We start from the raw sequence: 17,542 nt of genomic DNA on the forward strand, positions 1-17,542 counted from the left end.
CCCTGAGACCCTATCACTTGTTAAGCCCGTTTGGTGTTTATGCCAGAGAGAAAGGCCAGTTGACAGATGGTCAGATGGAAATCTGATTACTTCTGTTCTTGCAATGATTCCCTTTCATCAGGACTTTATACATGAGAATTATTGAGGGTCCTCCCCCACCCCAACTTTAATGCCAATCTCTTGTTTTGAATGTGGATAAAGATAAAGGGAACTCAGAACAGTGAAATGGTTCCCCATCAGAGAAACATGTTAAACTGCTCCTAACCTGAATGGCTTCCATTGCAGTTTGAGGGGCAGCATTGCATAGTGACTAGTCACACTAGTGTTGTTACTGCCTAGGGAAAATTCTTCTTCTTGATCATTGCTTATTAATGTTCATTCCTTGTTGGGTAGCAACACTAGAAACAGCCTATACCCCTAGCCCTAGGCCAATAGAGTACAAAGGGACCCAATTAAAAATTAAAAACTGAACACCAATAAACACATTTAAAAGGTGTTTTTTGTTTGGTTGGTTTGGTTTTGTCTCCTGAAGTCTGAAGTGAGTGTATTAAAATAAAAGCCACAAAAGATTCAGTTTAGAATATGTTCCTATCCTTGGGTCAATCTCAATAGCAAAGGAGATAGAGAACTGTGATTTGCTCAGTTTGGGTCACATGCCTACCCTTGTGGCCTGGAGGGCTGGGTCTGTAATAAGAAGAGGAAACAAATGTGCCTATATATATATATATATATATATATAATAGCTTCTAATGTATGCCAACAAAGATCTGTCTAGTCAAGGCTATGATTTTTCCAGTAGTCATGTATGGATGTGAGAGTTGGACTGTAAAGAAAGCTGAGCACCAATGAATTGATGCTTTTGAACTGTGGTGTTGGAGAAGACTCTTGAGAGTCCCTGGGATTGCAAGGAGATCCAACCAGTCCATCCTAAAGGAAATCAGTCCTGAATGTTCATTGGAAGGACTGATGTTGAAGTTGAAACTCTAATACTTTGGCCACCTGATGCAAAGAACTGACTCATTTGAAAAGACCCTGATGCTGGGAAAGATTGAGGGCAGGAGGAGAAGGGGACAACAGAGGGTGAGATGGTTGGATGGCATCACTGACTCAATGGACATGAGTTTGAGTAAACTCCGGGAGTTGGTGATGGACAGGGAGGCTTGGTGTGCTGCAGTCCATGGGGTTGCAAAGAGTCAGACACGACTGAGTGACTGAACTGAATGTATCTAACATGGTTTTGGAGTTCATTCGTGCTCTTTATGATTCATGACTTTGAGTTTCACAAGCAGCCTGTGAAGAGAGCAGGTCAACTATTACTAAGGAAATGGTGGTGAATTAAAGATGGCTGCAAATTCTTTGTCACTTCACTGGGAGATGACTTTTTCCCCTTCACTTGAACTTGGGCTGGTCCTATGATTCTTAATCAGGACAGTGTGGCAAAACTTACTATTTATCAGCCTTGCCTTTAAAAGGATTTGCAGCTTTCATGTTCTTGCTCTGGAAATACTCATTCTTTGGACATTCTCTCTTGAATCTCAGCTAGTAAGAATTCCAACCCACATGGAGAGGCTGCTTGAAGGCACTGAGATATGTCTGGGACCTGGGACCCTTTGCTGCAGTGCTGAAATATTTGCCCCTGGACAAATACCTCCCTGAGCAACAAAATACAAAGAAACTGTATGGGACTAAAAATAACTGCATGCATACACAGTTGGGGCAAAATTATGAACTGATGCAAAGAGACCAAAAAACCAAACTGTGATTTTCTTTTTAATATCTATACATTTATTTTTATTTGTTTGGCTGTGCTGGGTCTTGGTTGCAGTACATGGAATCTTTGATCCTTGTTGAGGCACGTAGGATCTAGTTCCCTAACCAGGGATCAAACCCGGGCCCACTGTATTGTGAGCGCAGAGTCTTAGCCACTGCACGCCAGGGAAGTCCCTGAACTGCCACCTTTGAAGAGCCTGGAGCAAAAGCAGAGTACTGAGCATGCCCCCTGCACACAAGACCACAAAATGCTGGGCAAACCACCTAAGCCATCCCTCTAGCCTGACCCCCACAAACACCCCTACCCTCATCCCCACACAAGGAACAAGCTTACCCTCCTTGAAGAGTGAGCAAGTAAGGGAACCGGTTGTTTGTTCTCACTCCACCCTGCTGCAGAAGAGACCCCAGGAGAGCTTTGCCTGAATTTCTTGTCTGGCCCCTGATAATTTAAATTGATTGAGGAGGCCAAGAACCCTGGTTGGTAACAGCACTTCACTCAATAGTTCCAGCAAAGTTTCAGCTGACAATCAGAATCAATTGCTAGTCATAATGAGTGAGCCATTCTGGACATTCTGAGGTGGTCTGGTTGGCAATAATAGAGAAACAAATCAGAAACCAAGGCTCATTGGCTTCGTGTCCAACAGTTGGAAAGTCTCAGAGTTGTGACAGAAGACCAAACACTCTGATTCTAAGCCCACTGGGTTTTCTTTGATTCCTCACCGCCTCCTATAAAAAAAAATAACAAGCGTTAATTCAAAATCTCCAACTGTAAGATTTCTGCCCAGGATGCAGGTTGGGAAAGTGATTTATTTATTCATTCATTCAGCAAACATTTCAGAAGCTCAAAGTGGCAGGTGACTGAACAAAGTGCACTCCAGTTCTTGAGAATGCAGTCTAGTCAACACAGAGCCTAATAAACAGGTCATTTCAATAAGGATTGATAAGTGCTATGATGCGGAATGTGCTTGGTGCTTTTGGAAAACACAGTGGGCACCAAAATTAGCCTAAAGCGTGAAATAATGGGCGCATCTTTTGTTCAGTGTGGGAGGGTACCTATGAGTCTGTGTTGAGGATGTTGAAGAATTTTGTTTAGAATAAGTACAATTATTAAGATAAATGTGATCATGGACAGGGAGGCATGAAGAAAGAATCCCAGTATTTGGGATAAATACATGAATTCTAGTCTCGGTTTCACTCTTCCATGTCCTCTTGGCCAAGTCACCAAATTTCTCTGTAATACAGCTTGTCTGTAAAACCAAGGTGGTGGTTGTTCAGTCACTCACTCGTGTCCACCTCTTTGTGACCCCATGGTCATGTATGGGTGTGAGAGTTGGACTGTGAAGAAAGCTGAGTGCCGAAGAATTGATGCTTTTGAACTGTGGTGTTGGAGAAGACTCTTGAGAGTCCCTTGGACTGCAAGGAGATCCAACCAGTCCATTCTGAAGATCAGCCCTGGGATTTCTTTGGAAGGAATGATGCTAAAGCTGAAACTCCAGTACTTTGGCCACCTCATGTGAAGAGTTGACTCATTGGAAAAGACTCTGATGCTGGGAGGGATTGGGGGCAGGAGGAGAAGGGGACGACAGAGGATGAGATGGCTGGTTGGCATCACTGACTCGATGGACGTGAGTCTGAGTGAACTCCGGGAGTTGGTGATGGACAGGGAGGCGTGGCGTGCTGATTCATGGGGTCGCAAAGAGTCGGACACGACTGAGCGACTGAACTGAAATATGAAACAGCTCTCACTCCCTTTCTAATTGCAGGTTCTACAGCGGTTAAATCCTTGACATGTTCTAGGTGGTGTGGCCCTCTGGAGGCACAGCATTACGATACGGTTCCCTGTTGAGTGAATTGAAAACTATCAGAAAATAACTGCAGCGTGAGAAAGTACCAAACGAATTGTGTCCTTAGACAAGAAAGGCTGCACCTCCCAAGGCGTCTTCATAAAGACGCTTGAGACTGAAGCCACCCGGATGGGCTGTGGTAAGTAACTCTCCCTTCCTGGACCTCTGTCTCGGATCTGTAAGATGAGCCTGTCGGGAGACGTAAAGCAAAACCTCCGAGCCACGCCCGACACGAGAAATAATGGGCCGCACGTAGGGGCGGTGCGCGCCCCCAGCGGCTTCCGCCGCGGCCGTCCCGACGGCCCCCGGGGCGGGGCTCGGCGCTTCCCGCGGCCTGGCCGCGCCACTGGCGAGCGGTTTGAATGACGGAAGTGACGGCGGCTTGGAGATGGCCGCCTCGCTCATACCCGAACGGCTGTTCGGAGGCAGCTGTGGGGCGGGCCGCCGGGTCTTCTGTGTCTGAGCCGCGATTCCTGAGGCCGGGCTTTCGTCTCCCTGGTGAGTGACGGAGGCGCTGGCCTCCCAAGGGCCCCGAGCGTGCACTTCTCCGCGAGGCGGGGAGCCGGCGGTGTGCTGCGGCGGGGGACGCACTCGCAGCGGCCCGCAGCTCTCCACAGAGGCCGGGCACGAGGCCGGCGGGGCGCGCGTCCCCTCACGGGCTCGCCTGCGCCGTGTGAGAGGCCGCCCCGGGGCCTTTGGCGCGCCGGCCATGCGCGTTCCCGTGGGGTCGGGCCTCGCGGGGGCCCTGAGCTTGCAAGTCGGGGCGGCCGGAAGGGTCTGCGGGGTCGCCACTGCAGAACTCCTGGGTGAGTCCTGCCCCCAGTCACCCGCGGAGCGGCCTCACTCCTGGGAGCCGTTTAAGAGCCCAGCTTGGAATCGTTTCATGCACACAGCATGCTCTCTTTTGGTGTCTCTCACCTTTAATTTCTTAGATACTAAGTTCTGCCGCAAACGTCTGTTTTGTAAAACAATGGGGAACGGTAGAGTCATTAAAATTTAGAAAGTATCTGGCAGTTTATATTTACTAAGACACACAATCAGAACAACCTGTTGGAGAAGATATTATACTCCGCTTATATATTTCAAGGAAGTGAGACCAAAGTGATTTTAAGTGTCTTTGCTTCAAGTGGGATTGGGCCTTGAAGCCACATCTTCCTAATATAGGTGATTAAGAGGTGCCCGTTGCCATTTAATCCTCAGGACAGTCTTGCAAGATAAGTAGTATCATCTTTATTATTTGTCAGTAACAGTACTTAGAATTTGAAAATCTGTATTGATATGAATAAATACTAAAGTGAGGGAATGGGTGAAACTACCTTACAGTAGGATTCCAGTTGGTAAGTGTAGAAGGAATAATATAAGCAGAAAACACATTGTTTCAGGTGGTCATCAGTGGATACTAAATTTAGTTGGTAAATATGGTGGGGAACATGGTATTTACATAGCCTCAATTATCTCTTCACCAAATACTTTAAAAAAAAATAGTGTTTGTAGTGGAGGAACCTGTTAGGCACCTTCTTAATCAAGGGATCAAAACTCATTCTGGTGTGATGTGCTGAGAAGAGTACGTCAGGACTTCTGTGGTGGTCTTGCCAAAAATGCATAACCTCAGTCTAACTATAGGAAGGGATTAAACACATCTAGATAGAGGGACATTATGCAAAATAACTGGCTGGCATCTTGTTAAAATGTCAAGATGGGGGAAGGGGTGACGGGACTGAGGAACATCTCAAATTAGAGGAGTTGAAGGAGACAAAACAGCCTAGCCATTAGAACATGATTTACAGACCCTCAGCCCCTGTGTTCTGAAATTTGTTTACATGGATGCCTCCCATAGACTGCTCCTAGTTAATGACAGCATGGGGTGGATGTGAAGGCAGAGCTGTTCCTGAGACACAAGGGATTTTGGCTTAAGGACTCCCCAGCAATCTTCCTGAAGCTTCCTTAGACTGCACAGTTTAAGGGTCATCTACCCAACTTTGCCTTCCTCCTTCACTCAGTGGCAGATTTGCATGAAAGTCTGAAACACTCCTAGCTTTCACCAGCTCCCTCTCCATTTTCCCTCACACAGGCATTTCCCCTAATAAAATCCTCGTGGGTTTCATCCCATTTTGGCATCTACTTCTTTGAGGACACAGAGTGACACAACAGTTAAAGGATATGTTTTCCTTGGCTTGGGACCTGGTCCAGAAAATGGACATTAGTGGGACAATTGATGAAATTTGAATAAGGTCTGTAGATTAGCTAAAAGTATTGTGCTAGTGTTAATTTCCTGGTTTTGGTGGTTGTACTGTGGTTGACATTTAGAGAAGCTGGGAATACTAAATCAAATTATTTCCAAACAAGTGTAAAAATTAAGATAATGATATACAAGAAAAAACAGTGACTCTGTCACAGCTTAGGTAAAAATAACAAATATATGCTTGTTCCTGTAATCCTCTAGGAAAGGAAATTGAGGATTACAGGATTACTTGTTTTCTCTTTGTTTCAGTTCAGTTCAGTTCAGTCGCTCAGTCGTGTCCAACTCTTTGCGACCCCATGAATCGCAGCACGCCAGGTCTCTCTGTCCATCACCAACTCCCGAAGTTCACTCAGACTCATGTCCATCAAGTCGGTGATGCCATCCAGCCATCTCATCCTCTGTCGTCCCCTTCTCCTCCTGCCCCCAATCCCTCCCAGCATCAGAGTCTTTTCCAATGAGTCAACTCTTCTCATGAGGTGGCCAAAGTACTGCAGTTTCAGCTTTAGCATCATTCCTTCCAAAGAAATCCCAGGGCTGATCTCCTTCAGAATGGACTGGTTGGATCTCCTTGCAGTCCAAGGGACTCTCAAGAGTCTTCTCCAACACCACAGTTCAAAAGCATCAATTCTTCGGTGCTCAGCCTTCTTCACAGTCCAACTCTCACATCCATACATGACCACTAGAAGAACCATAGCCTTGACTAGACGGACCTTTGTTGGGTCTCTCTGTTTAGTTCTTGTCAATCCCCTCTTGAAAAAATATGGGCTTAAACAAAATTTTCCTTATTCCCTATATTTTAGCTTTTCAGAAAGTTAGGAGCCATATATAAGAAACACCAGATTCTTCTCTTGGCTCTGCCAGTAGATATTGTCACTCAGGTCAATAACCTAAGAGGCCTTTGATTCTTGTCTAAAATAGACAATGGTTGGTTGGCACTTTCAGAGTACATTACCAAAGCCTTGTGAATATCAGCTGAGTGGGTTTCAGCTGGAAAAGATTTTTCACATGTAAGCAGTTATTCCTTTTTGTCATCAGGTTGTAACAGTGACCACATATACCTATCTAGCACTTTATATGAATTAACTCATTGAATGAGTCATTCATTCAGTCAGCACACTGAAGGACCTACTTAGGAGCAAAGCAGCTTTTAGGCTCTGCACGTACAACCATGAATAAGATCATTCCTGCCTTCTTTTTGATGGAGAGTTTCAGTGAAAAAGTTTTAGTTTCTATTTTTGTTTGTTCAGTTAATAAATCATGTATCAACTCTTTTGCAACCCCATGGAGTGTAGCCTGCTAAGCTCCTCTGTCCATGTGATTTTCCAGGCAAGAATAGCAAGAATACTGTTGCCATTTCCTTCTCCAGGAGATCTTCCCAACCTAGGGATCAAACCCAGGTCTTTGCATTGAGAGGTAGATTCTTTACCACTGAGCCACCAGGAAAGCCCTTAGTTCCTATTAGATAACCCCAAATTCTTCTGGCCGCTATTTGTACACCTGAGTGAAAACGGTATTTATCCTTAGTATGTGAAATACTGTGTGGTGGTTGTTATTTGTGGTTAATTTGGATATTAAAAAAAAACAACAAAACCAGAGCCTCTATCCTTACTGTTAAGGAATCTGACTAGAAAGGGCAAGTTATTGATGAAAAACTAGAGGAAGGTAATATCAAGGCAGCATAGGTTAGTCCTCATATGAATGTGAGGGTTAACATTTCTTATGGACAGGCAGGTGGAGCAAGAATCACTGAAGGGCAGTTTCACAGGGAAGTGCTGCTTAAACTGGCTGCAGAAGGGGATTCCCTGGTGGTTTAGTGATAAGGACTCAGCACTTCCATTGCAGGGGGCCCAGGTTGATTCCTGCTCAGGGAACTAGGATTCTCACAAGTCAAGTGGGGCAACAACAACAACAGAAAACTATCTTCAGAAAGATTTAAGTGTTCGGTTTACCATATTTCCCTTCCTGGTCATTGTAAAGAGATTGATCTCAAATGAAATCATGGTTATGTACTGATTTGAAGTGTCTAACTTTTGAAAATGGCAATAATGGGAACAAGGAGATACAGAATCACCTGGGGAGGGTTTTTAAATTTTATAAAAACTATAGATTCTTAAATTCTTTCGTTTTTTCCCTGCCAGACTTCCCCAAATTGGGGCATGTTATAATCTAGAGATGCGATTGAGAACACCTGAGTGTAAACAGGAGCAATAGAAGACTAGATCTAGGAATCTTAAACCCTGGACTGAACCTAAAAACAGAACTTTGTTCTAGGAGTTTTGTTTAATGATTCCATTTAAAAATCACACCACCAATTACTGAAGAGTTGTTTTACTGTAGAGGGGTTAGTAGTAGTAATTGTGAAGCATTTATTCTGCGCTAACACACCTTTTGAAATCTTTGTGGTTTTTATATTTAAGCTGGGTAAACTCTGGAAATCTCGAGTAGGAGTTAGTCAGGTCCCACATGCTACAGGTAAACAATAATCTGCCACAAATGAGGAAGCATTTTTTCAAGTAATGCTTGAAATGGTTTACTCACCACTAAACTGCTTTCTCCCCATCTGAGAACTACCAATTTAAGTGCTGAATTAATGATTGCTATTTATAAATAAGTTGAACTTAGTTTACCCAAATCATTTCATGTTTACAGCCCTTTAAAAAGTGTTCTAATCTTTACTGTCTTATTTTTTAATGGATATATATATATATTTTTTTTTTAATGCAGAACCTTCATATTTAAAGTACTACATGAAAATGAAAAGAAAGGGAGTGAATGCTGGCAAGCTGAGATTGAGTCCTAATGAGGAAGCCTTCATTTTAAAAGAAGATTATGAAAGAAGACGAAAACTAAGATTGCTGCAGGTGAGATTTATTTGGAACATAGTGTCAACTTCTTTGTGTCCCCCAAATTATTCATATTTTCTACATTGTAGTTATTGTGTTAAGTCACTAAGTTGTGTCTAACTCTTTGAGGCCCCATGGACTGTAGCCTGCCAGGCTTCTTTGTCCGTGGGGGTTTTCCAGGTAAGAATATTGGACTGGGTTGCTCTTTCTCCCGCATCTCCTGCATTAGCAGGTGGATTCCTTATCACTGAGCCACCAGGGAAGCCAATTTTTTACATTCAGTTCAGTTCAGTTCGGTCGCTCAGTTGTATCTGACTCTTTACGACCCCATGGACTGCAGCACACAAGCCTTGCCTGTCCATCACCAACTCTTGGAACTTGCTCAAATCAGAATGATAATGGCAGTCCCCTTAGGTCTCTGGGGAGGAAACGTAATGGCTTATCAGGGAACTTTGTAAGTCTTATTTTTGGTTTTTCCTCCTTCACCTGGATTTTCTGCTTTAAATAGGCCTTATCTAATATCTTGTGAATATTCTGGAGAATTGATATATCTAATACCTGAATCAAATTCATTTAGGATCCTGTTTCCAAAGAGCTTTTCCAAAAAGTTGAAGTAAGCCTCTTTTCATATAATCTTAAATATTCATCCTTTAGGTTCGAGAACAAGAAAGAGATATTGCTTTACAGATAAGAGAAGATATAAAACAGAGGAGAAATCAGCAATTCACTCGTTTGGCAGAGGAACTAAGGACAGAATGGGCAGAATCACAAACTCAGAAAATCAAGAACTTGGAAAAACTGTATTTGGCAAGTTTAAGAAATATGGGAGAGGGGCATCAACAAGCCAAAGAAAATGTAAGTGAGCACTTATTTGACTACTTGTCTGTGGTAATGATACTTGTTAAAAGTAGATTTGTGTTATTAGACACTGATAAAAATGTTTTCATGTATAGAATTTGCTGTGGGCAGCCTGAATGTTTTTGTAAATTTAATATAACTAAGAATCCTACTTGATTCATTTCCTGGTAAGAGTCATGTGAAGGAAAATCTGTTTTCTATGATGTTTAAGTTAACATTATTCTCTAACAAACTTAGGGTTACCACAGGTGGGCGGTAAGGGATAATACATTAGGAGAATGGGATTAGCACACACACTACTATATATAAAATAGATAACCAACAATGACCTACTGTAGAGCACAGGAAACTATACTCAATATTTCATAATAATCTACAAGGGAAAAGAATCCAAGAAAGAATAGCTGTATATGTGTATGTATAACGGAATCACTATGCTTTATACCGAAACTAACACAGCATTGTAAATCAAACTATACTTCATAAAAAAAAGCAAACATTATTCTTTTCCAGTCCTTAACAACTGGGTGAATAAAATAGTAACCTTCAGAATTACAAGTTGTTACTCATTTCAGTCATTTTGGACAAGTTTGGTGGGATGAATTCAGATTTCTGATTTCATTATCACTCCTTCCTCATACCTCCAAAATGTGTAATTAAATGTGTATACACTTGAGTTCTTCCTTTCACAAAGGCAAAGTAGTACTTAACTCAGTATTTAAGACTATTCCCTGACCTTATTTTCTTTCTTCTGATTTATGGTTGGAAAATCCTAGATTGTGGTCCCAGAGATAGTCACACAAAATAAACAAGCTGGATTCCAAGAATGCATGTCTTTGTTACCAAACTTTTAGTCAGGAAGAACTCTTTAAAGAATTTGTCAATCAAAATATTCTTGGTCCCTGGTTTTTGTTTTTGTTTTTAGTATTAATAGCTTTAAGTTCTGATATCAGATTTTTGTAGCTTTATTTATTTCATCATTAATTTTGTGCTATAGCCAGTGTTTCATTTGAATACATCTTCATGATTTTTGCCCTGACAGAGTACCACACATATATATTTGCCATTTTAGTCTTGTTTAACATGACATTTTAAGTAATATTTGTTTTTAGGAGCCTGATTTAAATGCTCTGGCACACCGGGCAGCAGAAAGGAAAAAAAAGGCAGAAATGAGACATAAAGAGGCCCTGAAAGTACAGAAAAATCAAAAAGAAATGTTAATGAAACAAAAAACCTGGTAAAGTAATAGTAATTTTTACCGTATTCTCCACTGAAACTGATATGGCTGGAATTAAAGGGTACATTGGATACTTTTTTTGTGTGTGTGGAGAAGGAAGTGGCAACCCACTATAGTACTCTTGCCTGGAAAATCCCATGGATGGAGGAGCCTGGTAGTCGACAGTCCATGGGGTCGCAGAGTTGGACATGACTGAGTGACTAAACTTTAAAACTAAAACTTGGATACTTTTTAAAAGTTATATAGTATATCCATGGTGTTTGTTAAACTTGGTTTAAAATAATGCAGTGGGGGGAGTACATACTAACAAGTGAACTTTCTCTTCTGTTCTGACTTTAGCAGCAGTTACTGAGTTTCTGAAGAAGTGTATTACTAGTTTAGAATGCAGGTCAACCAACATCTGTCTGCCTCTGATATAAAAAGAAAAAAATCAGTGCGATTACGAACATTAAAAGAGGTTATAGACTCTGCAAGTCATTGATGAGATTTTTGCATATTGTAAAAATGAAAGAACCTATTAGCTAGTCAGAAGTGGTCATTTTATACAGTGGCCCCTCTTTATCATTTTTAGGTTTTTATAATTCCAAATTATTCTGAAGAACATTAGATGTTTGCTGGGTCAGTCCACATTATGGAGCTTTATGTCTAGCTACACTGCTTTTACTCTTTATTTTCTCACATGTGTATGTACTCTATTAAATAGCATTTGAGCCTGTGGGATCAGGCTGTGGAGGATTTCTTAAGATTGTGATGGCTTTTATATTTTTAACTTTGAGTTGTACTGTAACCTTATTTGAGAGATTAATTTATGACATCTTTTATTTTTTAAGGCATATAAAAGCTCGAAAAGAAGCTCTGCTTGTGGAAAAGGAGAGATCTGCCAAAATCGCAAGTCTGCCACCCCCTCCTCCAGCTCTCTTTGAGGTGAATTACTCTGGGTATGGGAGCTTGGATATAGTAATTCTTCTTTGCTGTTAGAATTCAGTGCACATCCAAATGTTGAACTTAGTTTTTAACTGTACTGGTAATACATATCTAGAATATTTAAAAATAATTCTAGATAGCATTTTACCCACAAATGCTTTAGTTTGTATCTCTGATGTTTAAGGACTTTAAAGCACAATACTAATATAATGTTGTTCCCAGTATAATCTGATACCCAGTCTGTGTTCAGTTTTCTCCAGTTGTCTCGAGATTTTTTTGTTGTTGTTTGAAAAACTGTAACCTTTTTTATTTTATTGGGAAAGAGAAGGATTATTTGCCCTAAAGACTTGCCCACATTCAAGATTTGGCTATTGTAAATAGTTACCATTTTATAGACACAGAAATTAGGTCCAGATAAGTTAATAACTTCACATAAGATTATGTGAAATGGTAAGAAAAGTCTGTTTCTTTGTGAGAGTAAAATGTGTGATTTTGTGATTTGAAGCTTTTTTAAAAAAAAATCATTTAACTTATTAAGCGGAAATTAATTTTGAAAGGTATCGCTTCTCCTGCTCAGATTATCTTGTTGTGGTTATTAAAATAGCTCATTTGGATCATTATCTAAATTACATAGGTGTGTTTATCAAAAAAGTTAAACAGAAATTAAAAAAATACAAATACAGGATATATTATTTTGTTGTATAGACAAGAGTATTTTCTGTATGTGTGATCAGCCTCAGTACCAGATAGTCTCATCTTAAGCCTCTGGTTTTGTCAGCCTTCCTACTTTTATGTTAGACATCTGCCATGTGACATTTGATCTAGTAAGATCCAAACAGAGAAGTCAGATTTCAGCCACTCCCCTAGTGCCTTGTTAAAAGGCAGGCAGTATTTTACCCATTTTTTTTTATTATTATTATTACTTTTGTCATAATTCTTAATGTTTCTAACAAGCCGAAAGTGAAACTGGCTCAGTCTTGTCCAACTCTTTCTGACCCTCTTGGAATTCCCCAGGCAAGAATACTGGAGTGGGTAGCCATTCTCTTCTCCAGGGAATCTTCCCAACCCAGGGATCAAACCCAGGTCCCCTGCATTGCAGGCAGATTCTATACCATCTGGGCCATCTGGGAAGCCCTAACAAGTCAAGGTCAAAACTTTAAACTGACCAAAACATTGTCTGTGTAAGTGATTTGGCAAATATGAATTATATGTTAAACTGTGGTGGTACTTTTTTCCCCAACATTTTTATTATGAAAATTTTTTAAATACAGAGGAGAGTATAAGAAATAGCTTGTATGTAGATTTCATTTTGCATTATGTGTAGATTTCAAATGGTTGTGTATACATTTGAATATATAAATGTATACATTTGAACGTAGATTTATAGGTTACATTTTACCCCATATACTTCAGCGTACTTCTGCTAAGAATAAAGACATTCTCTTTTCTAACAAAACTCTAGATTTGTTTTTATTTTTTAAATTTATTTATTTTTTGTTGTGCTGGGTCTTTGTTGCAGTGCACGGGCTTGTCATTGTGGTAACTTCTCTTGTTGTGGAGCACAGTCTCTAGGTGCATGGGCTTCAGTAGTTACTGCTCATGGATCAATAGTAATGGCTCCAGGCTCTAGAGCACAGCCTCAGTGGTTGTGGTACACAGGCTTAGTTGCTCCGTGGCGTATGAAATCTTCCCCAACCAGGAATTGAATGTATCTCCTGCATTAACAGGCAGATTTTTACCCACCATACCACCAGAGTAGTCCAGGACATTCTCCTATGTGGCCACAATATCACACTAAGAAAAGTAACCAGGAGCCAGTCAAGGTTTACCTCTTGCTTCTGTTTGCTTTGTGTCTTCAAAGTAAAACATTCTCTCCCCAACCCTGGCCAACTTTTTTATTTCAGAATTTTTGAATAGACTAGTTTCTTGTATTCTGTATTTGTCTGATTTGGTTATGTGGCTACAAGAGATCTCAATTATATTGGTAAATTTTTCTCTTTTCAATTTCCAAGTAATCTGGGAGATGATACTTAGCATCACAAGTATCTATCATCCTTTTGCATTTATTCATTGGCCTATTTCCATTAGACAAAAGAGAACTTTCTTCTTTCAGTGATTATGAAAAGACAAAAGAGAACTTTCTCTTATCAGTGATTATGAAACAACATAACCAAATGAGCAAACATAAAATCAGTAATAGAGGCACACCTTGCCATTATGTGCCTCCTGATGTCATACAGTAAACTATAGAGCATCACCTATTCATTATTCTTACTGAAATATAATCTGACTTTTAAACCTAAACTCCAGATTAGTGGAAATACAGTGCACGCTCTCATGAAGAAAAAAAATAAAGAATAACTGATTAAAATATAAAATTACTTTTTTCAATGGATCTTGCTTCAAATGAAAATGAATACTTCCAACTTAACAATCTATTTCTGTTTCATTTTTCAGAATGTTGAAGTAAAGAAAACTAATGTGAAGACGAACAGTTCTACCTACCATCATCTTTGTACTTTCGTGAATAGAGAGGTGGACACAAAGCAGGTGATTGACTTTTTTCATGACTCTCACTTTATTATTTCTTTGTCCATTGAAGTGAGTTATATATTGTTCTACATATATTGTTCTCAGATAGCACATTTGAACAGCTCTACCAACTGTCTTAGGGTAATAGTGATTAAAAAATCTTTTAAATATGCTTTGAATTACAATGTCATGTTGAATGTGAATGGAATGTTGATATAATATGAATGAAAGGAATTGGCCTCCTAAATTGATATATTTAATTTTCTTACCATAAAAGTTTTTTTGACATAAAAATAATACTCTAGAAATTTGAAACTAGATACGTGTAAAACACCTAAGTTTTCATCACGAAAAAGTAATCGGTTAATACATTAATGGATTCATTATAGTATTTTTAATTAATACATTTTCATTATTTGTGTATAAACATATACACATGCTTTTTAAAACATGATTTTTAATGGCTACTTAAATATTTCATTATAGACTTTATTTAACCATTCTATTGTGGAGGGTTTGTTTTTTTTTGCTTTGTAAATAATGCAAACATAATCATCTTGTACATTTTTTATAGCTTTTTAAAAAAAATTTATTTGTTTATTCCTGGCTGCGTTGGGTCTTTGGTGTTGCCCATTGGCTTTCTCTAGTTGTGAAGAATAGGGGCTCCCTTCGGGTTGCAGTGCTCGGGCTTCTCGTGGTGGTGGCTTCTGGTCGTGGAGCACGGGCTCTGTGGCCCGTGCGCTTCAGTAGTTGTGGTGCATGGGCTTAGTTGCCTCACGGCATGTGGGATCTTCCTGGACCAGGGGTCAGACCGGTGTCCCCTGCATTGCAAGGTAGATTCTTAACCACAGGACCACCAATAAAGCCATGTTGTGTATATTTTGTCTACAGCTCTGATTGTATGTTTAGAATAAATGTCTAAAAGAGAAATTATAGGTTCCACAGTGTATAACATTTTATCATAGATACTTGATATAAATCTTTAAATTTCCTTTTAAAAAGTGACTGCAACATATGAAAATGGCTGTCTTACCATACTCATGGGCTTCCCTGGTGGCTCAGTGGTAAAGAATCCGCCTGCAATGCAGGAGACCCTGGTTCAATCCCTGGGTGGGGAAGATCCCCTGGAGAAGGGAATGGCTACCCACTCCAGTATTCTGGCCTGGAGAATCCCATGGACAGAGAAGCCTGGCGGGCTATAGTTCTTAGGGTTGCAAAGGGTCAGACACAGCTGAAGTGACCTAGCACACACATATGGCTTAAAAATTAATTGTCTGTGTTAAGAGTGACAAACAATTGTTACTCCTTGTTATAATTGCTGTTAAACATACAATCAGAGCTGTAGACAAAATATACACAACATGGCTTTATTGGTGGTCCTGTGGTGAATTTTCACCTTTTTCATGTTAGATATATTTATCTACTAGATACATATACTATTTCACAGTGTAGCATTCATGTGGAGGTTAGAATGCAACAAATTCTGTAATAGCAAGTGTTAATATTTGATCAAGACACAAGATGAGTATTACCATCATAAAGTTAACTTCTAAGAAAGGAATAAATCTTGAAGCTTGTTTAAAATTGCATAATACTATTATAACTTCAATATCTTCTATTAGTATTAAACATATTTTATACTAAAATTGATGAAAGAAATTTCTGTTTTTAGCTGTCATATAGGGTATCACTGATGGTGTCACAGTAAATTTTTAAACTTTTCTCTTTGACAGTAACCAAAAGACCTACCTTCTCTTCAGTTTCTGGACTTGAAGATTACATTAGTAGTTATAATGCAGTTTTATAAAAACTGTCCTGCATACTAAAGCGTTCTGATATTTTCTTCCTTAGACCATCACTTAGGGAAAATCTGTCTGTAAACCTTGGGTTTAAAATGTGATAGTGCAGTAATGTGCTTGATTTCCCAGATAACAAATCTCTGTATTTTCATCTGCATCTAAGCTTATTTCACATGTGCAATAATTTAGAATCTTTCTTTGAGTAGAATGATAGGATCTTTATAGGAGGTATCATATAAAACTACTTGCATTCTTGGCATATATTTCAGTTATTCCTTCAGCTGCTTTCTCCAGATAAGCACTTTCATTTTGTTCAGTCAGTCTTTTAGCATGTGAGAGTTGCTGTCATGTTTTGTTTGAATATCTTGATAAAGTGGTTCTACTTGATAGTCTCTTGTATGTTATAAAGTTTGTCTTTGACAGAATGATGACGTTGACCTGCTATATTCCTCTTTAGAGCCAGTTATTCTCTAAATTTTGTGCTACATTTACATTCTGTACACACAAACAAAACTTCATAGGCTTGAAATTCCTAAATTACTCCTGCTCTTCATCCTGTATATTAGTATTAAAAAGTTGTTTTATACTAAGGATGTTTTCATCTGATTTATTCCTTTGTCAATGACTGTACGCAGCACTTGTTAAAATGGATTTTTCATCCTAGAAATATTTTTCTAATCAGATCCACTGTATTGTTTGCTGTAAGATCCAGAAATGTCAGCAGACAAGCAGAACAGATTTTGACCTATATGTCTTGGGTAGAAGATGCAGAAGTAGCATATTTAATCACTTATTGTTTTGTGCATTGCAGATTACAATTCATGGGAAAGGGGTTTTCAGAAACATGTTTTCTAAAAAGTATTTTTGCTTGGGATTTACACTTTTGCAAATTTCTCATCTATCTTTTGAGTTCAGCTGGTAAAAATAGAATCTTGCAATTATTTCAACCAGATACTTGTTTAAATTTTTAATTGCATTGACACAAAGTTTTAGCAGATTGTCTTCTTAAAGAAAACAGTTACTTGTAAAACCTTGTTTTGACATTGAGTGGTCAGATTACATGGTTAAGAACCCACCTGCCAATGCAGGAGATGTGAGTTTGATCCTAGGTCGGGAAGATCCCTTGAAGAAAGAAATGACAACCCACTCCAGTATTTTTGCCTGGAAAATTCCACAGAGGAGCCTAGCAGGCTACAGTCCAAAAGAGTTGGACACAGCTTAGCAATTGAACAGCTGCAGCAGCAGTCAGATTAAAACTTGTTTGGCATGTCTAATGTTTCTCTGACCCTTTATTGATACTCTTTATATATCTCATTATATCTGGACTCAGTCTGTTTATTATACATGTTGTGTGTTTTGAAGTTTTTCCTTCTCTTCAAATTTTGGTTTATCATAGTTGACATTCTGGTTTTTAATTCACCCTCACATGATGTGAAGAATCCCCAAATAACTTTTTTTCTTAAAAACCTCATGGCCTAAATGAAATGTTGCTC

At 39.5% G+C, this 17,542-nt stretch overlaps 1 protein-coding gene across 5 annotated transcripts in view; it reads left to right on the forward strand.

Moving 5' to 3' along the window:
- Positions 1-3,853: 3,853 nt before the first annotated feature.
- Positions 3,854-17,542, forward strand: part of CEP295 (centrosomal protein 295) — a 51,611-nt gene continuing 37,922 nt past the window's right edge. For 4 of the 5 annotated variants that reach the window (XM_055581647.1, XM_055581648.1, XM_055581651.1 and 1 more), the window contains exons 1-6: positions 3,854-4,112; positions 8,581-8,717; positions 9,354-9,554; positions 10,670-10,794; positions 11,625-11,718; positions 14,176-14,268. In XM_055581647.1, coding sequence (XP_055437622.1) covers positions 3,977-4,112; positions 8,581-8,717; positions 9,354-9,554; positions 10,670-10,794; positions 11,625-11,718; positions 14,176-14,268 — 786 coding nt within the window. In that variant the 5' untranslated portion in view covers positions 3,854-3,976. Of the gene's footprint in view, positions 4,113-8,580; positions 8,718-9,353; positions 9,555-10,669; positions 10,795-11,624; positions 11,719-14,169; positions 14,269-17,542 lie in introns of those variants that run through there. The other variant, XM_055581652.1, reaches the window with a different exon arrangement.

This window comes from Bubalus kerabau, chromosome 5 (assembly GCF_029407905.1).
Source record: "Bubalus kerabau isolate K-KA32 ecotype Philippines breed swamp buffalo chromosome 5, PCC_UOA_SB_1v2, whole genome shotgun sequence".
In the NCBI taxonomy this organism is placed as follows: domain Eukaryota; kingdom Metazoa; phylum Chordata; class Mammalia; order Artiodactyla; family Bovidae; genus Bubalus; species Bubalus kerabau.